This window comes from Scatophagus argus, chromosome 6, assembly GCF_020382885.2.
Source record: "Scatophagus argus isolate fScaArg1 chromosome 6, fScaArg1.pri, whole genome shotgun sequence".
Classification (NCBI taxonomy): domain Eukaryota; kingdom Metazoa; phylum Chordata; class Actinopteri; family Scatophagidae; genus Scatophagus; species Scatophagus argus.
This window is the reverse complement of record NC_058498.1, coordinates 6,368,132-6,393,432: the sequence shown is the minus strand read 5'-3', so window position 1 is coordinate 6,393,432 and position 25,301 is coordinate 6,368,132. Positions and strand designations below refer to the sequence as shown.

Genomic DNA, 25,301 nt, shown 5'->3' with positions numbered 1-25,301 from the left:
AAATTGTTCTTTTCTACAAAAAAAAAACAACAAAAAAAGAAAGCGCTGAAGCACCAAAAACACTCAAATGTAGCTGCAGCTTACCCACTGGTTGACCGGGTGGTACTGGCTGCGATGAAGCCGCTGTTCGAAGTTGAGTATCCACATGGCCGTGCTGGCATTGATGTTGTGGTCGTTGAACACACAGTAAACTGTTACGTTCTCCCCTGGTCGCACCACCACTTTCTCAGGGATGTAGCTCACCGCTGCGCACACACACACACACACACACACACACACACACACACGCTTTTTATATAAAGCTCCTTCCGGACGCATCAACATCAACTTCAAAAGCAATAAGGGAGAATAAAACAAAGACCCTCAGTCGAACAAACAGCTGACTCATTCTCATAACACGAAGTTTCTATCTAGATTTTAACAAAAGAAAAAAAACACAACTTTTCAGGGATTTTGAAAACTTTTTTTTTTGTTTGTGACATGGTCTGAAGCGGGCTGAATAAGAGGGTCCTTATCTCACCACCTCCTCATAACCAGCTAACCAAAAGCAACTGTGTGGAGTCACCTATTCTCCCAGCAATGACAAAAGACGTGATTCATCCACACAACAGGTGAACAGATCAACAAAAGGATAATTAAATGAAAAAGTTGTTTCATGACTCATTGTTGTTCAAACTTTGTGAAAAAAGTTGTGGGAACATGTGTCCTTGACTGACCTGTTTTTAGTGCTGATACACATTAAGAGTCATTATTTTACCTTCCTCAAACCTTTCATTTAATTTCCTTTATTGCTTATGTAAGACTTCATCACCAGAAAACATTTGAGTCTCCCAAGCCTTTAAACTCATGACACACACACACACACACACGTTTTTGCACCAGAAGAACAACCATCTGAAAACACCAACACATGCTGACATTTCAATTTGCAGAGGAAAGACAACCAACACAAACAATTTGTAGTTTCTGATGGTGCTGAAAGGATCATTTGGTAACAGTTCTTGTTCTTCTTTCTCAATTCTCAGTTTCATCATCTTAAAAACTCACATGCACACGGATGGCTGCTTCACGTCCAGCTCGCTGAACAGATTTGCTGCTTGTGACCATTTTTTACCAAGCCATTGTATCACACTGTGTGATTTGCAGCAAGTCACTAACCTTGGGAACGACCTCTGACTCAGAGTCGATTGACTCTGACCACACTGGAACGAGCTCTTCATTAATAGCTCCGGCTAATGAGCTACACTCGTTTTAATAGTTTAGCGCTGCCATAAATCTACATGAGAGATAATTGAAGTCAATGAGGAATCCTCGTCTACTGGACTTCTCAGAGAAGATGAGAGTTGAACTGCACCCATCAGGAATGGTTTAAAGTGACAGCTGACCCAGTGCATTGCAAATAGGTGAAATTATATAATTTCACCTGATTTTAGAGAAATTAAATACCCAAATTAGCGCTCAGTTCAGCTGCTCTGCTCTTTAGCAGTAAATAGTCAAGTTTCACAGTGTGTTGATTTTATTTCCAGATTTGAGGTGCACTCTTATTTCATTTGACAAAAGTAAGAAGAACATTTCAGTTGGATTTGAACACAAAATGCCACCTCACAATAAGCTGACATGTGGAAGATTTAAGGCAGGCTGACAGAAGCCAGTAAGGAACAAGAAGGACCAGCTTTACTGCAAACATCTTTGAGAAACTGTAAAGTGTAAATTGCCTTTAGTTATTTAAAATTAACAAATGTATTTAGTTTTAGCTGCTCAGTGATATCACTAAAATCACTCAAAAATGTTATCACATCTATCTACCCATAACTGCCCCTAAACTGCAGGTTGAAAGCACAATCTGATCAAAGTTGTGAAATAAACAAGACTACGTCACGCTAGCAGCTCTGTTAGCTGTCGGTGCTTGTTAGCAAGATTACAAAGAAAAATGCTAATGTTCCACTTCATTCACCAGCTTAGTTTAGATACTCGCCAATAAGCGTTATTGTTATTAGCTTGTTGAGCTAATAGCATAGCCAAAGACGTTGTTTCTATGTCAGTTTTTTTTAATGAACCCCCTGCAGCTGTTCCAAGAATCCCCAGGAAGTCATAGACTATTGGTTGAATACTGAACTGAACAAACAAGCAGTGCAGAGATGCACTGAGTAACAGATTCACATTATAGAGGAAAGAAAAAAGAATAAAAAGCTTTCAGCTTATCCACTAAATCAGTATAAAATAAGCATGAATAAAAAGAACAAAAGCATCATCTAGCATGTCATTTGTTTTACTCTGTCTGCCTTTATGCCAACAGTTGGAGGGAAAAGGCTCTTACTGTCCAGGTAGATGTGGTGAGGTTCACTCCAGTCGCTCCACAGTGGAGGGCTGTCCAGGCTGGAGCAGCGAACCTGGATGGTGTAGTTCAGCCTGGGCTTCAGATCCAGAGACAACCTGGGCTCTCCAGGTGCAGACACCACCTGGAGGCAGCAGAATCAACAAAAGCGCGAGCCCGCACACACGTCAAATTTGGTAGGATACGAGGAGACGTGTTCACGCTTGAAAATGATGACTGAATCAAATTCATCGTCGCAGCGTGAATGTGCTGTGGTTGGTGTCTCTTCAACTGCAACTGTTACCATAACACACAAATAGGCCACAACTGGTACTGGATGATGTGTGTAGAGAACTGCAACATCCATTGAAAGCCTTGTTATTTTTTAGCTGTTTCGTGTAAAAAGTTGACTAATCCTGAAGTCATCCTGCTTGTTCATGCTGTGATTTAGTCTAGTTTGTTCTAGTTTGAGAGGTGAAATTTCTTCCACTTTTAACCCATTAAAGGGTTTTTTTCCTCCCCAAACTCTAACATCATAGCAGATGCCTTCTTAAAGACTTTAATATGCAAAGTAATATTTTTTTGGATGAAAAACAGACATATTTGTATATGTTGTAATACATGTCTGGAGGGGGATATGAAGAGAATCAGTGAAACTGTATTCATTTTTGCATCTACGGGAGTCTGAAACAGTGGATCTACAGCTTCTGGATGAGTCATGGAGCCTCTGATCCACTGCTGTACACTGAGTGCAACGCTGAATGCTAAATACACTGCATGAGACCATTAAACCCCCAACCCACTGTGAGCAAGTCGCGCTGAATAAACACAGCATCATGTCACTGGAAATTTGTGTGACACAGCTGCAGTGAAACGCAAATACAGTAAGTGTGTGTGTGTGTGTGTGTGGCTCATGCAGGTAATGATTTTCCAGTTTCTGTATCACACTTCATGATCAATCTACTCCTAAGTTCTTCAACATCAGAAAGTACAGTATAGTTTCGTTTTGTCTTGTCAAGCAAAGTTTGCACCTGGCTTTCAAGGCTTTTTCACAATCTGCGGCTAACAATTCCTGTTTGAAACAAAATGAAAGTATGATGCTTATCCCTGTGGCTTTTGTGTTTTTGTTAAACTTAGTCACTTTGCCTCTAATAAGAAATCCTTTAAAAATGGTTCATAAATTGTAACAAATGACTACAGATGTTTTACAGATGGATTATAAGCCCTTATTAACAACAAAGTGGGTTAATAGATTGTAAAAAGCAATCTGAATCCTGAATCAGCTTTAACAACTTTAACGACAATATTCTGCTTTAACAACATATTTATGACTACAACTTAGAGTTCACACTAGAAAACGAGAAATTCATAAGCATTTCTCAATGGATTACACGAGTCTTACAAGAGACTGAATTTAGAAATGACATGAAATGATACTCTTACAAGGTGTCATTTCTGAGGTGATAATCCACCAAAGGTTTGCGTTACCTGCCAGGCTGGGTGAGTGGTGTTGGAGGAGTATCGGACCTCGTATCTCAGCAGGCCAGTATCAGAGTCTGTGGGATCTTCCCAGTGTAAAATCAGTTCTGCCTCGATGGTCTGGATATGTGACAGGTTGACTGGAGGACTTGGTTTCACTGTAGAAAGAGAGCAGATCATCTTTAAAAACAAAAAACAAGCAGATTAACGGCAGAATCAATCAGACATATTCCTCACAATCATAATAATGTTACTTGGATCCTGCTTTATTATTGATCGATATTTAACGAGAGCGTACTAAATCCTATGGATCATTACAATAACATAAAATCATCCATCCATCCATTTTCCATACCGCTTATCCGTCAGGGTCGCAGGGGGCCTGGAGCCTATCCCAGCTAACTACAGATGAGAGGTGGGGTACACTCTGGACTGGTCGCCAGTCAATCACAGGGCCGACACACAAAGACAGACAACCACACACTCTCACCCTCACATACTGCAGAATTTGTTTGTACAAGTAAGATCGACACTCTTCTGGTCCGTAGACCAGGATTATCAATGTGAAAGAAATAAGTCAATCGCACCTTGAGTTAGGATGTATCAGTTCATCTGCTTTGCCTTTTGGTACTGACATATATATATATGAAGATTATCTTCATAAGTACAATTTGAATTAAAGCGTGTACTTGAAACTTTTAATATCCCTACAACAATCTGTGAGTTATGACTTATGTTTACCGTCATTCACTAAAATGAGATGAGACGTGACAGCCCGTATAATAATGTCCCGCTTCATCACTCGGCCATGACAAATACACAAAGAGATAATTTAGTCTCAGTTACCAGAAAGATGCCTACAGGTAGAAACTAGATTACTCAACATCATGAGCAATAACTCAACGATTTCTTTTGTTCACATTAGAAAAAAATCTATGAGGAAACCAGTTAACACAAGAAGGAACATGAATTACTCTGCAGACATAACAACAAATGACCAACTGAAGTGCCATCAAGCGGGACAGCAGCCTACTAACTGGGGGCTCATAGTATGCTGCCCTACAAAGACAAAGTGAAGTAACTACAGACACAATGAAGTTTTCCAGGATGTTTGTTTTACCACAGCATAATCGCTGCTATAGAATCAACATACGTGAAAAGGCTACTGACGATACTGCACTCTACCTTTGGATAGTCGTCAGAAAAACTGCCTTTTTTTTATCCATTTTAACTAGTCTGTTTGAGAAAATTAACTTCAGCTAGATTGCCATTTAAACTCCACATCGTATATATTTAATTCTTTCTGTTTGGCTAAGCAGGGTGTTTTATTAATATCTATATTGCTAACACGTGAATTTGTATTTCAAAATTTAAGTTTAAGTGCAAGATTTAAAGGCAACTTAACACACCAAATCACATGAAATACATTTTTTTTTCATCATGATGAATTTTTAGTTGCTGACTTACTTCATAAACTGAATAACCAAAATATGAATTTATCAAAATATCTCATTTTATTTCTCAAGCTCGTTATTCGTTTCTCAAGCTGGTTCTCACTTTATTCAGTTCTCTTGCTGTAAAGTTAGCTGTTTTTCTATGGCTGAGAGCACAGTAACAACAATACAAAGCCAGAATGCAGTGACTACAATACACAAGTACAGATACTGTGAATCTTTAAGTCCTTGTTACTGCAAATTTAAAAGGCTGTTTTTACTGAAATTATGATGCCCAAAATAGACACGGGTTACTCAGTTTTAACCAAATATGTACTGCGGTAACATAATGTCTGCTTCGGTCGTGTCTTTGTATGCTTGTGACTTGGTCAAATTTGAATATACAGCCTTCGGCGAATGTTGTTTGTTCCCATTGTTGCTGTTTGACGCTGCAAATTTACCAAAGAGCAAACAAATATTGCCAAATGTGTTTAAAAGCTAGATAGCTAGTCCACAGTTAGCCCACTGTCTCCATGGCAACATTACACTTCCTGCTTCAACCTCCTTGGTCTTACTTTTCTGTAAATTCAGTATTTACATATATTTATATATTTTTGGACTGTTGGTCGGACAAAACAAGACATATGGTGGTACTGGTGGGTACAATCAAACCTTCGACTTTTATTTTTTTAACAGAAACCAAAGTTCTTTTCCCAGAGCAGGCAACGCTCATCCAGAAAGCTGGAGGCTTTTATAATGACGATAAAACCCAGAAAGGAGGATAAGAATGAAACTGAATAACGAACAAGCTTACGTTTATTACTCAGTTTCTCTTCTGCTTTGTCAGTTTAACAAAAAGGTCTTACTGAACAAACACAGCATGGAAAGTCCTTGTCTGTCACTATGGAGGTCTCACATCTTGTACATGGTTACGTGCACACACACACACACACATACACACATACACACACGACCATGGCTCTGCTACCCTCAGCTAGTCTGGTCACGTCTACCAGTCACAACTGAATAAAACTGTTTCTCCTTTTCTGTCCAGATTCATCACTTTGAAGCAGGACTTGCGACAGTGAGGAGGCCTGCATCATCTCCGCACAGGACTGAATTTATTCTTGGGACTCTAATGCCAGTAACTGAGTGTCTTTGAAAAGAAAGTTAAAGTCAGGAACTTGCTCATATTTAAAATCTCCATGTCTCCAAAGGGCTTTGGAATAACTGTTCTGCTTGAGCAATCACTGAGCAGTGCTTCACAGATCAGCGTTAAACCTATAAGGATATGTTTAGGTTACCAGGTTATGAAATGAATAATGCCTTGGCAGAAGCCATCTCTCAATAAGTCAGTGACTTACTGTCTTACTGTTCCAATCATTGTATAAATTAATATTTTATGGTAGAATTTTGCATTTTTGTGGAAAAAAAACTTTCCCCCAGCGTGTATCATTAAATTGTACTCCAGCCAATAACTTCTTACTTTTCTCACAATGCAACCTCTAAATAAAAGCAGTTTTCCTTTGAAGCAGAAACAAGAACTGCACAGCACTCCTTAGGACTGCATTGCATCATCAGTTAGAGAGAAAACTGGTACCTTCTAGAGGGACTAAAATCCATTAGCCTGAACTATGAGAAAGCAAACTACGTTACTAATATATAAAACAAAACTTGTAAATACTTTATTCTTCATTTTCGTCATTTTTATTATTATTATTGCTATTTTGTATTTTGTATAGAGTCAAATTCCTTGTATGGTCACACATACTTGGCAAATAAAGCTGATTCTGATTCTGATTCTGAAAAAACAAGGCAAAAAGAAAGGAAATCCCTTTCTTACCAGGCCGAGCAGGAACTCTGAGTAGGACCGGTGGAGCTACAGCGTTGGAGATGCTGACGGTTACCATAGTGACAAAGCTTGCCGTCCTGTTGAGGGCAACAGAACACATGAAGGAATCCTCTGCTTCACAGACAACCGGATTATCAGGTGCAGCTCTCCCAACGTTCACCTGTGTGTCCTCTTTCTGGGACCTACAAGATATAACAAACAAAGGAATCAAAAAAAGATCAATTACCACAAATTTTGCAGAAATAAGCCACATTCGTCACTCATATTTTTGACTTCAGATTGTTGTGCTGAAGCTTCTTCACCGAGAGTTCGAAAGTTCTGTCAGAGTCTGGCTATTTTTTTTGGAAACAGGACCTGACAAAACCTCTTCTCAGGGTTCACTTATTAGCTAATTATGATCATAGCTAATAAGTGCTATCATAATTAGTGTTTCATTACTGTGGTCTGTAAGTCTTAAAAAGCACTCAGGAAAAAAAACAAAAAACACCTTCAGTTCCGTGACAACTGGGCAACTTCACCTGCTGATGAAGACTGTGCGACATGACTGAAAGCTCCAGAAGAGCTAATAAATGGACCTTGAGGTGAAATCGTTGCATTTACAGCAAACATTTCAGGGACGTGCACAGCGTGTAAGAGCGGTACAATGTCTGGGAACTCTTATCAAGTGTGTGTTAGATCAGTGGTGCATGGGTCTTTTTATCCCCGCCACAATAATAGCCTGCATCTGTGTGATAGCACACAGCTTCCCCTCTGCTGATCAAAGTAAACACACATACTTAACCCCCCACTGAGCAGTCGGGAAAAGATCAGATGAGACTAAAACACACACATATACAAACAAAGACCCATTCACACAGTATAGGAAAGAAACAACAGAAAAATACTGGAAGGGCACAGCTTCATACTCACAACAGACGCCGTAAGCTAACTGCCATGAGAGCAGCGTCCATAGTGGATGTTGTTGGACCGTGAGACTGAAGGTCACAAGTTAAATATTCCCAGTTTTCATCAATTCTGCACAGAATGTCCAGACAGGTGCCTGACAAGAAATCACATTTGCATTTTATTAGCCCACTAGGATCAATTGACAGTAACCTCCAAATGAAGACTTCTGAGAAAACAGTCCAGGTTTCAATTCTGAGAACTAAGCCTCTAAACTGAGTGAAATATTAAAACAGCCATATTGTGATAGGGCTCTGACATAGCCATTTAGCTGTGATGAAAAGAAAAATATTCTGTTTGAGCTTATTTTTACAGAATCAAGTTAGAGGTTTTAATATATAATTTGGCGAAATTATACTGAAAAAAAAATACATGTGTGACTACAGTCATGCTACAAAGACACAATGATATTTTGAACATCAGTACGCTAACATGCTCATAGTAACAATGCTAACACGCTGAAGTTCATCAGGTCTAATGTTTGTCATTGTTCACCATCTTAACTTAGCATGTTAGCATGCTAATAATTTAAAAAAAAAACCACAAAACAGATTCCAGTTTCCAGGTATTTAGTCACACATACAAATTAATGGACAAATTCATCAGTGCCATAGAAAAGAACATTCAGTGTCTTTATTTTTTCATTTCAGAAGGATTGATCCTAAACAGTCATTAGCCAACACCTTTGCTCATGACGTTTTAGTGCTGAAAGCAATAAAAGATGTGAATAAAATAAGTCTGACTAACAAGCAAACATGAAAGAGCAAAATGCCCAGGGACCTTGGAGCTGAATCACAATGCTGACAGTGAAATGGCCTCATAAAGCAGTCTGGAGGCACAGCACAGGCCTTTAACTTCTGTTTAATTATTGTTGTTTTGACATAAAGCTGGAAGGCCTTAGTTAATCACCATTGATTTGGATGTGTCACAGTGCCTCACAGATCAATGCAAACAAACAAATCCTCCTCACCTCCTCCTAAATGACACTATATTGTCTCACCTCCTTCCTCGTGAGCCAGACTATCTCGTGAACTGATGATGAAAGACTCACATGGTCCCTCACGCTGACAGGAGGCTGGGAGAGATTCCAACTGAAAGGCCATTTAAGTGTAATGAGCCTGTCGGGCTGATCTTTGGAGGCGTCTCTATCAGTGACAAGTGACGCTGCTGCAGGCTGCCACACCAGCTCTGCTGTTTGTTCTGATGAGCGTGAGCCTCATCACACAGCTACCCTGTTGCCTTGTAAACAGACAGAGTTACGTGTTCTGGCAGCACAGCTCATGTTCCCTCTCACAGGGTATGATGTTTGTCTGTACATAATGTCTGAAGTCAAACTTGGAATAGCATGAAACAGACAGCAGGAACACGTATCATATCACCTGCAGGGTGAACAGCCACCCACTCATCAACATTGCTCTGTAGCGCCACTAGTGGTCAAACGTTGCACAGAATACCTTTAAACTGTACAAGGCACCTGCTTCAGTTTCAGGGTGTGAAGTCAGCCCAGTATCTTAGTAATTTTGTTGACATTGTCTGACTCCACACTGTGCCGGTCCAGGAAGAAGGGCATCCTAAATGCAGCACGGTGAAAATGAATCAGAAGGGGGATGGGCCTCTAGCAAGCCTGACTTTTTTCCTCTAGCCCTTCTTTTAGTTGCCTTAACTCCAACCTAAAGCCAAATCAACACGGTCCAACATTTAACAAGATACCATATCATGTTAAATACATAATTCTTTCAACAGGGCTTTATCTACCAGAAAAGAATACTCATTCTGGGTATGAGCACTGAACAAAGTCTTACCGTCTGAGGGCTCATGAGGAGATGTTTCGGTTGTCGAGCTCCTAAAGATGCAGCGGGGATCATGTGGGAGGTTCAGTTCAGAGCGATTTGTCTCCGGTGCGTGCGTGTCGTCTCCCTCCGCAGTGAGGTGGACTGACGGTGAGTCACAGCACAGCTCATCCTGCCAGGGGAGGTCCACGGCAGCCGAGTGGAGGGAGGCTCCCTCGTCGCCCCCCGAACACTGAGCACCTGCTCACAGAGAGGCATGGACAGAGGCATGTTTCCTTGTTCTGCAGCAAACAAGTCACATTACAGTATCCTGAATATATTTTTGTGTTTTTGTCTCTATGAAAGATGTTTTTTTTAAAACAACTGGCTCAGGCTCAGTTTGTTTTCTTGGAAAATATACACAAGACCAGAATAATCACGTTATGATCTAATATGTAAAAAAATATAAATTGTTTTTTTATTTAAATCTATGTACGAATGTGTGATACACTCAGTAAAATGGAATATTTTTAACACCCAATGTTCTCCTGAATTGTTAAATATGTCCAAGGATCAATAAATTTGTTGTTGTTGTTAATCAAATTCAAACTCATTAAGTCTGCATTAAAATTTATATAAGATCTCTGCAAAAGGACCAAAACAGCACGACTGGTGGGAGAAAGTGTAAGGTTGGGTGATATGAAGACCATTTTGGAACATCTTTACTCTGGTTTGGTTTCTGTTCCCCAGGACATTTTGCAATATTAACGACTCTTTCTTTCACATGTAATTTTGTACTTTAAATGAGACACAAACCAATGACTTTAATGATTCACTGTGTTTGACTCTAAGAGAAAAAACAACAACATAAAGCGGGAGAGAAGCACCTTGTTAGTGCGCGTCTGACGTGCTATTGACTTAGCCCGGCTAAAAGTCATAACGTAGGTTTGACAACCAGCAGTCATTTTGGCAGTCGTGACCACATGAGCTGCACATGGGAAATCTGCCGAGTGTAACGCAATAAATTTCAAGGGTGTCAAGTGTCAACAGTGGTGTGAGGCTGCTGTGTCCTGTGGATCTGGAGTTGATGTTGGCCAAGGCTGCTTCTTCAGAACCTGAGCTCTACTTTAATTGAAATGTCAGAGAAAAATTGAAAAAATAAATAAATGACTTAAATTAATGACTACCATCTCCATCTTCACACTCGTACAGATTATTAACCCCGTCAGTCTACTACTATTACTCCCAATATTCTAACACTAATACTTTTATGTGAAATACAACCACAGTGCAACATAAATTTAAGACAGAGGATTACATGTTACTATAACATGTGATGCTGATTACGCATCACGTAGAGAAAGATCCTTCCAGTGACTGTTTATGAAGCTTTCTGTTTACTCCAAACGTGAGCAGGCAGCCCATGGATGTTTTCTAAGAAAGAAGACGAGTACAAGGTGGAAGAAGCTGCAAGCGTCATAACTGTTGTGCTGGAGGTGGAACTCACCGTGGGACAACAGGAAAACATGTATCAGGACTGTCAACATTGCAGACTGAACCCTGTAAGGAGACAAAGAGGGGATAAGTAATGAAGGGATGGACGGGAAGAAGGAAAAACAATGAGACTACAGCTGTACAAAGAACAGAATCATGGCAGTATACAGACTGAGAGAGAGAGGAGATAAAAACAGAAACTGAGTGAGTCAGGTACATATGATCCACCTTTCAGCAAATCAGCTTGAATAGTGACATAATTCACCTTCGTTGGAAATGGGAGTAAGGTCAACAATCCACGGTTAATGGCATAAAATGACTTACTATCTCCAAATCTGAGAATGACAAAAGAACTGGTGTCATGAGAGAGAAGTGCAGGCATGTTTGCCACTGCGATCAGCCCAGTACCAGGAAACTCGAGTTTGACACAGTTACACAGTACAGTGAAAAAAACGGGTGGACCAACTTCTCTTCAGACGTAATGACTCATTTAACATGAAGTCTCTGCTGCGAAACATTGCAACACACGACGCCGCTCGGTAGTTCGGACTAATGGCCTTGAGGTGCCACAGTGGCGTGTCTGCTGATGTTTAGCCGTTGAACTTTGTGTCTTGGCCACTGACATCCCGCCAATATCCTTTAAACTAGAACCGTCACTGTTTAGTCTTTTTTTTTTTTACAGTAGTTTTGGTCCAGTCTGCATTAGTACTGTTGCTCTGAGTGGTTTTCATTCACTCTTCATCGCACAAAGTGCCGTTCAGGTGCTGCTCAGGAGTGTCACGACCAATCGGAGCTGGTAGTTTATTGTTTGTTGTCACGGTAAATGCGCTAAAGATCGGCATCATAGCAATTTGTAATGAAATTGCTGTGTTTATCTGTTAGGAGCAATTGTCCCCAACAGGGACACACGAACCCCTGGGTGGGAATCACTGTCCTCGAGTAACAGCAGAATCTGTACTGAAGGCTGTAGTGAAAAAACAAATAACAAGCCACCATTACTGCTGCGGCCTCATCTGTTAATCCATTAAGCCCAGTTTTAATAGACACTTACACATATTTTCACCTGCAAATCACCAAACCACATTCACAGAATGAAAACCTGTTCCTGCGATCCTCTAAAACCATAATGTCTGCAAAGCCATGTGTGTTCCTAAGCTGCAAATAAAATTCTGCCAATTTCACAGTTTCAGATGTAAGACGCTTATTAAAATTTGATGTATTTCACCTGATTATAATGCAAAAAATCCTGAATTGCAAATGTGTTGCCATCTGTTGGAGGTCGGAAAATGTTTTTTTCTCCCTAAACCAAACAAAAAAAGTGTTTTGAGAGGGAACAACAAACTGCGATACTTACATGGTCGTGGTCATAGCGTGAGCATGGCCTCGCTGTGCTTTGGCTGGGCTGAATCTCACTGAGGAGAGAGCGAGAGAGAAGGTTTTCAGAGGATCACAAAGAGGACCACAAAGAAGACCTGTGTCATGACTGGAAGTAATGGGGGGGGTAACACATTAGGGAACAGGCATTGAACACATTGAACACATTAGGGAACACATTAGGGAACAGGCATTGAATTAAAATACAATACTTGAAATTCTTGGGCAGAAACAGATGGGTTGCAAAGGCAGTTTTCCTAGGAGTGGCAGTAAAAGTCTTGCTCATTCTTGCCCCATTCTTTCGCTGAGTCAGATGTCTCACTGATAGGAGCTCCTCCCACTCGGCCTCTCCATCCTCCACAGATAAAATACTCCAGAACTGCTGTTCATTCATGAGAAAAGCGAATTCTGGCACAGTGCACAAGGAAGTTCTTGTGCACTGAAATCACATTTTTATTTTCTCTGGAAGTCAGCAACATATACCAAAATAACTTTCTGGAACGTCCACCCTCGGCCTGATAACAGGACGCTGTGCATTTCCTCTCAGAGTTTCTGTCTCATTCACGTTGTGCTTTATTTTGATTGGCGCAGCCAGTCATCGCAAAGCTCTCTGCTGCTTGTTTTCGGCGACAGCCAGCATACTAAGGTGATGAATTAATGTGGTGTAACTTGACTCAAACCGGTGAGCACATATATTAATAAAAGGATAGGCTAGACGAAGATAAACACAGCAGGAAGCAGCGTGGATGAACTGAAGTGTGTGTGTGTGTGTGTGTGTGTGTGTGTGTGTGTGTGTGTACGATCCACAGTAAACACTAACACTTTGACACACACTTTATGCAATCAGAACACAAAAACATGAAACACACTTGATAAATTAATCGTGCGGGACAAAGCAGCATGAGGAGAGGCTGCAGGACAAAAAACGATCTCATGTATTTAAACACGTGTGTTCCCACACGCAGCACACACACCTGTCATCACCTCCAGGTGCTCAAAACAGCGTCAGCATCAGGAGCTCCTGGGACCAGTCATCACCTGGTGTGTAGCGCTTTGGCTCATCACTTATCTATGAATACCGGCAGGTACAAATGATTTTCATGTCAAGTCACCTCGTTCAGGACACCACTGTGACTGATTAACTGAAGACTCAAACCTGCAAAGCTCAAAGTTTAAGTTTAATCTTTGACTGTGGAAGTTAAGCTTCTACAGGTGATTACTACAAAAGATTAAACGCACAATTTCAGCTTCTCCAGTTGTTTTGGTTGTTTCTTTTTCACTTCTGACGAAAATTACAGAAATACTTTAAACAGATAAATAGCACCGCTGAAGCAACTATGCAAGTAAAACGGCATATTTCAAAGTTATTCTGCACTTGAATTACTGATCTTTATGCAGGTGTACAAGCTTGGCTTCTCACAATTCAAATTCTTGAAAGCAGAAATGTCAACACTGGCCTCAGGCTGCAGTGGAAGGTTTCACTTTAGTTTGCATGTGAGTTGGAAAAAGCAGCATCCTGAGATCCCTCATTTGGCCCTTTCACCACCCAAAGGTCTTATACTAGTATAAGACTATAATATGTAAGACCTATTAGTGAGCAACATGGATAAAACCTATATCAATATCAATATTATTATAGGACATATTTTCAGAAAAATCTCTTGATGCTATTCATGGATAAACAGCAATGTCTATTTTCCATAAATTCAATACAGAACATTTTCACACTGAAGCAAAAAAAGAAAATGAAATGAAAAGCCAAACAAAAATCCAACACTGCCACGTCATAATCCTGCTTATTGAATTGCACCACTGCCAGCTAAGGTTTAATTTAATCAGAGGTGTTAATAGGATAGATGTCACAGTGTAAACAGCATCACAAAATCTCTGACAAACTGATACCGCAGCACGTATCATCACATCAGCCATCCTGAGGAAGGACCAATCGCACCCTCAAAGCCACTTTGCCACAGACAAAGTTACCAGAGTAGAGCAGCAGAAAGTCAACAGCAGCCAGAGATTCAGTGGCAAACTGCTCAGGAGCTTAAACACATTCATTTATACTTTGTTTTGGCTTTTTAAAGGAATCTCATATACCTTGTTGTGCCAAACGTCAGACTTCAGCTGAGATGTTTCACAGCTATCTCTGAGCTGCGACTTCCTCTGCCTCTTTGGAAAAACAGAGGAAATCAAGACAACTACCTAAAATTATTTTCCACGTGTAAGGAAGGGACTCCACCTCGCCAACTATTCATCCTGCTGTGACTCACTCCCTGCCAGTCTCAAGCTGCGCTGCGTAAAGGCGCGCCGGGGCTTGTCCTTCACCACCCACCCATCAGACAGCAGCAGCAGCAGCAGCAGATACCTGACAAGATATTCTCCTGTCTGTCCTAAGCAGCAAACACGTCACACGTGTCACCATCTCATCAGATTCCCAGGATGAAAAGTGCATCATGAACACGAGAAAATAACAAAAAACAAACCGCCAAAACAAACTATGATAATCCCACTAAAACAACAAATCTGTCAAAGGGAGGGAGAGTTCAAAAGTTCAAAAACGGCTTGTGTAAACTCACAGTCAATTCGGTTTACTCATACAGCGCCAAATCACAACCAAAGTCACCTCATGACACTTTCCACTTTCTAAACCACGCTCGTCAAGTTAGTCCTCAGTGCTGAGATGCACCACCAATCTATCAGGAGTGAAACGCATGAGGGATGCTCAGCTTTAGCCGTGGGTGAGTAGTTCTGCACCTCAGCGTGACAGACAGACAGACAGACGGAGATCTTGGCAGGACAGAAAACTATCAGGAGACGTTTAGTGTGAACATTAGTCATAATGAGACTGTTTCCTTACGTCGCTCTTCGAAGCGTCTTGTGGTTTTGTGCCGAGGTGTCCTTTCATCAGCGTCGGGGTCCATTCAGATGAGTTTAATTCCTCACTGAAGATGTTTGCTCTTCTGGCAGAGTTCACCGTCCATGGTTTCGGCTGGACTCTGGTCTGAATTTCCACACGGGAGCGCTTTCACTCTCCCTCTCGCTTCGCTGCTGCTGTCGGAGCCTCCCGGCTTAAAGAAATGAAAGTGAGGAGCGGAGCGGAGGTAAAGGACACAGGGAGACACGACAGCGTCCAGCCCACTGTGAGGCGTTCACGTACGCCTCCGGAAATCCTCACACTTCTGTGTCTGCAGACGCCTACTTGAAACAACCGTTTGTTCCACAGTAAAAACTAAAAACTATGTAACAAGTGCTGTACTTTAGAACAGTTTTGGGGTATTTGTACCCAGGCCGTAACTATGGAGTCAGCACTACGTCAACTCCCACCCACGGAAAATAAAAAAAAAAACATAGGATAAAACTTTCTTATTTTTTCCTTTTTAACATTAAAGTCTAATTGTTTGTTGTATTACATCGCCTCGTTTTCGCTTATTTACCTTTGCTGCTTCATCATATGTAATGGCAGAAACTGTGGGTTAATAAAGTAAATACATGGGCATAATCACCAAAACAGAAATACATGCATGGTTGTTATTTACCAGCAATTTCCCCTCTTGATTTTTGATTCTCAAAGGGCATTTTTTCTGGGCCCAAAAACCCGTAAATTATCCCACACACCTGCTACCAAACTGCTGCCAATGAATGGCTGAATAAATACTCAAAACTCAAAGGCTGTCTCACACGAAAGCACAACTTCGTAGTATTTCTAATAACTTTGAGATTTGACAATGTATTTGTAAATAATACACACTCCTAAAGGGCACGCTGCATTTCGAAAAATTCAAATGTGCCATTGTGTCCTTCTATTTGTGATAATTCTCCAGTTCCTCCTTATCATCAGCTGTGTGTGATGATGAGTGTGCTGGCAACATGAAGACCAAATTAGAAGCCTTAATCACTCCACTGCCTCTGTTTTCCCCTGAATTTTGTTTTCTCTATCTCTTCCTCCCAGGGAACTACAGACCAGCCACTGTTAGAAACCGCCCTGTTCAAAACGTCTATCATACATGAAACAGGAGCCAATAGACTGCAGTGAAATTGGGAACGAACGGCGGTGGCCTGCAGCCGTCTGCTCGGACTCAACTTCTTTCTTCTTTTAAATACTCCTTTTTTAATAAAAAAAAAAAGTTCTGGAAAAAAGTCTCAGGCCAGATGTGGATCCTTGGCCACACCACTAAGTCAACCTACTTTTCCAAATGCAAACAGTCAGTCCAGTCAATAATCTGTTATTTGGATGGAAAGTATGTCTACACAGGGAATTCCACCACAAGTGAATAGTGAATGATTTTGCTGTCCTGGCTAATGTGACATGATATTTGTGCATCGTATTTATACCTTTTGGTCCATGACACAGCAGTTGAAAATAAAGAGCATACTTTCTAACACTAATGCTGTCTGGTTTCCATACGTTTCTCCAGTTTGGCTTGTTTTCCAGTTTAAACAGTGCACAATGACAGAGAAACAGGGAACACACTGGAAAGGCTGCCAGTCTGTGACAGACTTTCACATCCGTGCAAGATTCCAGTTCATCTAACTTGTGTTTGGACTGTCAGAGGAACCTGGAGCACCCGGTGGGAACCCAGGCACGAATGAGGAAGATCTGCAAAGGACCTTCTTGCTGGGTTGCAGCGGTGTTAAACACAAAGACATTCTGCTTCTCAGGTTGGTGTGTGTGTGTGTATGTGTGTGTGTATGTGTGCGTGTGAGCGACAGCGTAAGACGCTGCCGGCAGTCACTGTCAAACGTTATGACGTAGAAAGGATGCGTCATTGTTTGCTGCATAAATTTGCGTATGTGAGAGGGAGGCAGCGCACTTGCAAATGGATTTCCTTTGTAAATGGCTTCTGCGTCACCATGCAGGCACATCACTTAAATTTTACAGCCCATCGCTCTTTATAGAGGTGGGTTTTGTTCTTTATTGTTAGCAGTATGGCACTGCTCCGTGACTGCAGGGGATTACCAGCATCTGGCTTCACATTCATCCACAATCTCATCAGAGGAGCAGAGAGTTTGCAAAGATGACAGCAGATTGGAGTGATTGGTACTTTTTTCCACTAGCAAACTGGATGAACTGACGATAAACTGACACTGATGAGAGAATGACCCCCTAATTTATCAAAAATTTTAAAAAAAAACGTGCCGCCAACTCATTTGTGAGGTTATTGCTGCAAATTATGACCTCTAAATCACCTTCATCTGCCCTTCAAACATGTTATGTTACAGGGACGTGAGCTTCACATGCAGCACATCAATGTGGGTCAGACTGTGACGTTCACTGAACAGACAGCGATGTGGAAGAGAGCTGGGGAAGCTCGTCGTAGCAGCAGCCCCACCTACTGCATGAATTCAAAATGAGGGGATGAGATCATTCCCTCCGATGACATCATCCAAGCCCGTGTGCACGAATGACATCACCCTGCTGGCACGTAATCCTCGTGTGAAGATGCTTGTGTGGTGCACAAATAAACAGATGAATAAACAAAATGGGATAACTGTGATTAACTTCACTGTTTGGGACAAGAAATCTTTTCGTTTATCATTTATTATATATAAATCTAAATGTCTTGTAGTGCACTAGAAGGCTTGGTGACTGGGTTGACGACTAGTGAAAGGGCATCTGCTGCCGTGGCTCATATCTGATTGTTGTCTTACTTATCATTCACAGAATATTCAAAGGCAGTTTTGACAGGATTCACCAACATTTCATGTTTTTAAACTGTTACTGATTTTAAACGTTATATCTTGTTATCTTTGCATGTATTTTAACTCCTTGTGGGCTACACTGTATTTCACTGCAAGCAGCTGTAAGTTTTTATGCACATTTTTGTTCTCTTGTCTTATTCGCTATCTCTATTATAATCATTATTACTATTTTTTATGATTAGAGTTTAACACTACCTATTGCACTTAAAACATGACGAGCTGGAGGTTCAGACCCAGTATGGACATAATTGATGATAATAATCAATGATAATAAAATATAAGAGAAACGTATCCCAGCACGTCAGTTTATTTTCTCTTTGTGCAAGCAGATTATGACTGACAGCACAGTTAAAGTCCTTGTAGGTTTCAACATGTTTGGCTGTTGAACTTGATTCTCTTTATTATTATCAATCATTGACAAATATAGTTAATTTGACCCTTTAAATGTCACTCATCATGAAATTCATTTGAAAATATTCTTTTCCCAGGATGAAAGTGTAGCACCAACATGACATCGGTTCATTTTCATCATTCCCGGGTCACCGTTTCTTTGGGGTGATTTCACAGCAGAGTTACTGCGTCACCACTGCAGTAGATGAGTTAAGTTGTTTTTATACTGCATGAACATTATGAGTTAACTCTTTCTAATAAACAGGCTGCAGTGTAGAAATGCATCTCCGCCTCAAAGAGGGAAGCCATTCATGAATAATTAATCAGATCCTGCACAGGAGAACAAAAAAAAACCTCAGAGAGGTGGAGGGGGTGGGGCTTTACATACCACAAGCATGATGTCATGCTTGCAGGCTCCTCATAGGATGCCACTGAAGGGGATGATGTAATGTCTTTATATTTAAATACGTGTGATTGTGCTGCAGCGTGACTCCCCTGCCGTACAGCAACCTGTTTCACATGCAGATTAAATTTCTGATCACTGAAGGATGGAAATTGATATTACATAATAAGAAGCTGTGAATTTCTCTTCAGAAAAAGGGAGGAGCTCAGGTGGGAAATAAGGTCAGGTGTAGAACCAGCGTCAGAGGGCAGCGAGTCTGCAGGGACAACCTCAGAAGCTATGGGCTCGGGGTTTAGATACGTGTTTGTGTTCTCTGACATTTCTCTCTTGACATTTTGAGAAATTTACTTATTTGCTGAGAGAATCGACACCACGATGGCATCTTTCTGGTAAGTAGGAAGATACAGCCAAAAATGTTCATAGATATCTAGTTCAACACATTTCCTTATCTGGCCTTGCATTCATTCATTCATTCATTTATGTCCTGAAGTTTTGAAACAGTTGGTGTTTTTGCTGTTTTATTTATCTAAAACATCTGATTTTCTAATTGCGTTTCTCCATTCATAGCTGGAATATTTGTACTATGGAGCTCTGTGTTTTGTTTTGTTTTTTTGTTTTTTTTTTTTTGTGGAAAGTCCATGTACTGGACATCCTTTTTTCCACTGGCACGATGCCCAGGGTCACATTATGAATATCCTTGTTACTGAGAAATGGAGCAGCAGCAGCAGCTGTGGGAGTGTTCAGACTGAGGCCTGTGGAGCAGAGGAAAACATGGAAGAGGACGAAACAAACACCTCTTCCCGGTCTGGTCTGAGCACGAGCTTCAGCCTGAGCGCTCGCTGAGCTCACGCGTCCGCTTCATCACCACGTAAGCAGCGTTGTGTGCTGACAAAGTTTTTTTGCGTGATGTCTTTTCCAGAGCCCGGATGTATCACGTCTCCTCAAAAGCATCGCCAGCTGAAACACAAGCCGACTCTGCATTTTAATGTAGTTAATATCTATAAAATAAAATAGACCAATAGTTTGAAGTCATCAGGCAGAATAAATAAAATTGCTGACATATGACAGAAGGCAACAGTCCAAGAACTAACTGGTCTCTTGAGGTTTTGTGAAATGAGCAGAAACAAAGTGGTTTTATGATGAACGTACAGACTGGACTGTGACCACATTATCTAACAGGTTAGACTCAGGGCACTGACAGCAGATTTCATTTAGACATCTGACAGCTTTGTGAAGAGATACTTTTAAGTCTGAATTTGAGCTTCTGCTTGGTGCTTTCTCAGTCTGTTACTGGAGCAAGAATTGGTGGAACAAGCCAGCAGTAACCACCACACTGATTCATCAAATTATGTACAAGTGCACATTAAGGGACTGAGATACTTTTAAGTACAAAAAAACCAAAAAAACAAACCCAAACGCACTCACCTGTGAAGCCTAATAATGCACAGATCTGAACTTGAAAAGTTTTAATTGCCTTTTGTTTGATCAAAGTGTCTGCTTTTGCATTTGATTGGAGGCTCCCCACTCGCTCACATGCTCACTTTTCTTGGTGGTGGTTTTCTTGTCCCACAGTACAAGCAAACAGTTGCTTATTTAGACATCCAGCAGCTACAGAACAACATTAGCATTCATTTAGGATTATGTTTCTGCTGTTTTCAGTCTCTGGCAACTCCTCTAACTGTTCCACTGCGTCTGTCTGTCTGTCGTTAACTGAGCGGTGAGCAAAGGCTAAACTAGTTTTTTGTTTTTAAATGGAAAACAGTTGTCTGCTGTGGCCTAAAACAACACTACAGAGAGCAGCGATAGTGAACTAAAGCACTGACATTTCTCCTCTTCAACTCGTTTGAGTTGAGAGGAGAAACTCATTCTGCACTATCAGGACAAGACTTTTATCAAAAGAAAGAAAAAATGGTAGATATGGTACTTTTCCACTGTTCAGTGGCTGCTTATTGAATTAAGAGAAAATATTTCCATGTGCAGAGCTGCACATGAGCCACAGCACCTGCCAAACATCAAGCAGCAAGAGAGGACACACAGATGGAGAAAGTGTCAGCAAAGCAGAGAGTGAGTCAAGGCAGCATGAGCCAAAAACATTTAAACTGTCCACATTTACTTTCAGATGGGGTTTTTTATACTGTTGGCAAGAAAGGACAAAACTTTCCATACATTCTGCCATCACTCTCAATTTGATTTGAGTTCTTTTGGTCCAAAAGGTTAGTTGATCAACTAATCAGTTAAATTGGTTTGAAACAACAGCAGTTTTGATAATTCATTAATTTTAAACCAGTTCTCAGGCTAAAATCGACAAAACACTAAAGAAATGATCAATCAATAAACATTGAATGTAATCATTAGTGGCAGCCCAGCTTCACTGTTTCCTTTCTCTTGTCCTTCCTGTTTTGTCTGTGTGTCAACATAACCGGAGGTGAACTGACGTCAAGTGCTCACACCTACGGCACAATACACCAACCTAACCCAACCACAGTGTGTGTGTGTGTGTGTGTGTGTGTGTGTTCAGAAAAACAGCACTCGCAGCAGACAGCTGCACCTAATAGATTTAATGGGTCTTATTAGTGACAGTACTTATCACAAGGGGCTCGACTGCTGGGGTTTGTGCACAACATGTGAATAACACGCATTCGTGCCAGTTGTGAGTGAATAACATCTGGTACAAAGGCTGAAAGATGAAAGTTTGCGGGGTAATGCTTAGCATCAGAGACAAAAGCAAAGAGCCTGAGGGCTGAGATGAGCATTTCTTAATCATCTTGAGGTTCTTTCTTTGTTATTTTTCTTTTCTCTCCAACTGTCTTACGCATAAACACACGTCTGCAGCAGTGTGTGCACGATGATGTGATGAAATGACAGCACTGCCCTGACTCTCAGCGCTGCTATAATCACATCATCAAGTGTGATGGAGTCATAAAACCACAGTCTCTCTCTGGGATACAATCTCCACTTTGTCTCTGCGCATGCACACACACACACACACACACACACACTCGCACTTTCAACTCTTCTGTCACTTATTCCACACTGAGTGGATTATGTGCACACACAGCTTCAGTTTCTCCTTTGAGAGACATGTAAAATTATGAGAGAGTGCCGCTCGATTTTTTCATCTTCCCAAGGAAAAAATTAAAGACAAAAGAGCTGAAAGAGAAAGTGCTGAGTCCCAAAGCCAAGCATGTGCGTCATCAGATTTTATTATCTGAAACCTAGTGAGCCATCCTGTCCCAGCCTGCTGTGTTAGAACTGCTGTGTGTATCACCTTGCTCTCATTTTGCGTCTGCTTTAAAACCAGTTGGGATTTTAGAAGAAACGATGAGCAATTTGAACCTCTCGTTCCTTGCTGTTGCTTTTGATGAACCATCCTGTTAAATCCAAGAGCAAATGTATCAGTTACTGTGAATTACTCTCATTAGTACCTATTAAATACCGACTGGAAGTAACTAAGCAACGAAACCTTTTAAACAAATTGTTTAAATATTTAGTTTGGTTTGGCATCAAGCCATTGGGAGTCTCTCATTTCTTCATAACGCCCACAACTCCACGACCACCGACTTACGTGTGTGCAGGAGTTGATGCCCACTCACGCTGAAGCAGTCTGCGTCAGTCAAGCGACAGACAACAACATGGAGGCGCCTCGGTCTCTTTGAGTGACACCCCTCTTCCTTACACCTTAGTGCCTCACTGTGTCTACTCTGAGGTGGAGAGTAGGCATCAACTTGACCCATTCAAATCCTTTTATTTCTCTAAATGAAAGCTTGGGAGTGTCATTCGTGCAGAAGCAAAGTTTCCCACAGTGTTTTTCTGAATGAAAGCAGTCCATCAGCTCTCACTAAGAGTTGATGCCCCCCCTCGGTCATAGAAACACCTGTACTGTCTTGTCTGTAATCCAGTCATACCTGGTTTGAGTTGCTGAAGCCGCTAATAATTAACCATTTTGTTTGTCTTCATTGTAGCTTGCTATGGGACTACAAGTGTACCGTAGATGCACACTAATACCTTATTATATACCAATACCAAGTTACCGCAAAAAAATAAAATGCATAACGAAAATTAACTTAAATAGTAAGTGATGGTGAATCAGTGGGAGAAAAACGGGGATGAAGAGAGTGCTTGTCCAGTGAGGGTAAATAAAGAGGTAAACAATAAAGAGAACAGCGGTAATGACAGAAAATGGAAACGGTGGAGAGGAAGCAACATAATGACTGAACCAAAATGGAGTATTTAATTTCACTGGATGTACATGATGTAGAAATTTTCCAGTAAGTATACAACAGGTTAAGGGTCCTGGAATATTTGCTCCGCCGTACCTCTAAAAGCATCATTATCATAAATCACAAAACAACAAGTGAGTCAAAAGAAGTTTGTTGACAGACCAACATTTGGTCATGATGTGCTTATTTAGTTTGTGTACAGTGTTGAACCAAGCTAATGATTCACAGAACAGCAGACAGACCAACAAACAGGGAGTTGGTCAACATTTTGCACAAAAATACAAACACTACACTACAAGCACTCAGATATCCGTTTGGTGTCAAAGCGTTGGTCTAAAAGTATTCATTTCCAAAAACGCCCGAACTCAGTGTCAGTGTTGCATTCAGAGAAATCTGTGACTGGGGTAAAGTGCAGTCGTTCCAAGGACATGAAGCCTAAAGTGCAAACTTTAAATCAGTTGTTCTCGTCCTCCAGATCCCTGTGACCTTCAGTACTAATAGCAGGTATAGACGATGAATGAATGGACTTGTATGTTGACACGTCAGCAACATCCATTAGCAGTCATTTAACAGAGTTAAACCCAGTTTATCTAGCAAGCTGACTGGATGTCCAACTCAGCTCCTGTTTTTTTACCTGCAGAGCTATGAGTGTAGCATCAATCTTCCCATCTAACTCTCAAAAAACATCAAACGTTTCCTTGAAATATAGTCCACTAAGTAGCCTGTAGAATCTCTGCCTAAAAACAAAAACACCATGTATATAAACTGAATAATGTCAACGGTGCTCCAGGTTAACAAACCCCACAATTTCCAAAGAAAAATTCTGACTGAGACACAGAGGTCTTGGTCAGTAGGCTACAGCCTCACCTGAAGTGTGCACATGGAGATCACCTGGATTAGCACGGGGTTAAAGAATCATTTACACCTTTATGTCCTGTGTAAATTCAGCCCTGGACATCCAACTGAGCACACAGCACAGTACATAAGCCCCTCATCACCATGGAGATCTCTGTGAGCATAATCACACCTGCTGCACTCCCAGCTCCAATGGTCAAACAGGGAACAAAATGCCCCCCCACCCCCCACCCCACACAAAATGACCTGAGCTATTATCCGTGACACTGAGAATCTAACATCGGACCGTCGATCGAAGGCAGCCTGGTCAGCCTTAGCCCGAGGCTGGTCTGAAAAGTGTCTGTGGCCACAGCAGCCAACTCACTGCCTTTTAGTGAAGCCTCAGATCTGAAGCAGTCTGAACATGAGGCCTGTTTCCACTGCTGCACAGAAATGAAAGCTATTAGAGCAAGATTTACTATAAGAACAAACGTTTCGAATCCAAGATGAGGTTGAGTCTGTAGCCACACTAGAGCCTGCAGTATCTGAATACTGGGGAAGAGCAATACTATTGTTTTCAGAAGACGGAGAACTACAGCAGAATGGAGAGAGCTAATTTTGGACTGGATTACTATCTACCCATTAAAGCAGACAACCCAGTTCTGCTCACAGTTCAGCACGACAGGACCAAGAAACCCAAATGCATAAGGATAAGTTTCTAAGACATTAGTGTGAGCGTCAAAGGCAGACAAAACCCTGCTGCTGAGGACTGAGGCTGCACTTTGCCTGATGGCAAACATGGTATACTATTTTTAGCCAAAAAATGAAGAGCATTTCAAACAAACACTTTCCCAAAAGGCAAACGCCTGTTTACGTGCATCAGTCTAAATACTGTGTTGACCCACGTACTGTTAGAGCACAAATCAGCAGCACCTCAGGAAGGCGTCTCCTTCCTGTCTCTCCTAAAACTCCAACATGTCACTTTTACGTTAAACTGTTTACAGCTCAAATAACTTTGGAAAGCCAGGTGAGATGTTTTGTCTTGCTTCCAGTCTTTGTGATAAGCTAGTTTTAAAAGAGATTTAAAAGAGATTTTC

General features: G+C 41.1%; 1 protein-coding gene and 1 long non-coding RNA gene across 3 annotated transcripts in view; one reads left to right on the top strand and one right to left on the bottom strand.

The window, feature by feature from the left end:
• Nucleotides 1-25,301, bottom strand: part of lepr (leptin receptor) — a 33,229-nt gene that overhangs the window by 7,381 nt on the left and 547 nt on the right. Inside the window, exons 1-9 of one of the 2 annotated variants that reach the window (XM_046391736.1) lie at nucleotides 15,515-15,869; nucleotides 12,638-12,695; nucleotides 11,297-11,349; nucleotides 9,823-10,050; nucleotides 7,988-8,117; nucleotides 7,070-7,260; nucleotides 3,803-3,951; nucleotides 2,318-2,459; nucleotides 85-245 (exon numbers count right to left, since the gene is read on the bottom strand). In XM_046391736.1, coding sequence (XP_046247692.1) covers nucleotides 85-245; nucleotides 2,318-2,459; nucleotides 3,803-3,951; nucleotides 7,070-7,260; nucleotides 7,988-8,117; nucleotides 9,823-10,050; nucleotides 11,297-11,349; nucleotides 12,638-12,695; nucleotides 15,515-15,578 — 1,176 coding nt within the window. In that variant the 5' untranslated portion in view covers nucleotides 15,579-15,869. Of the gene's footprint in view, nucleotides 1-84; nucleotides 246-2,317; nucleotides 2,460-3,802; nucleotides 3,952-7,069; nucleotides 7,261-7,987; nucleotides 8,118-9,822; nucleotides 10,051-11,296; nucleotides 11,350-12,637; nucleotides 12,696-15,514; nucleotides 15,870-25,301 lie in introns of those variants that run through there. The other variant, XM_046391737.1, reaches the window with a different exon arrangement.
• LOC124060601 lies at nucleotides 15,262-17,025 on the top strand. Its single transcript, XR_006843603.1, has 3 exons — nucleotides 15,262-15,395; nucleotides 15,625-15,879; nucleotides 16,607-17,025. It is a non-coding gene; the product is annotated as an uncharacterized LOC124060601 (long non-coding RNA).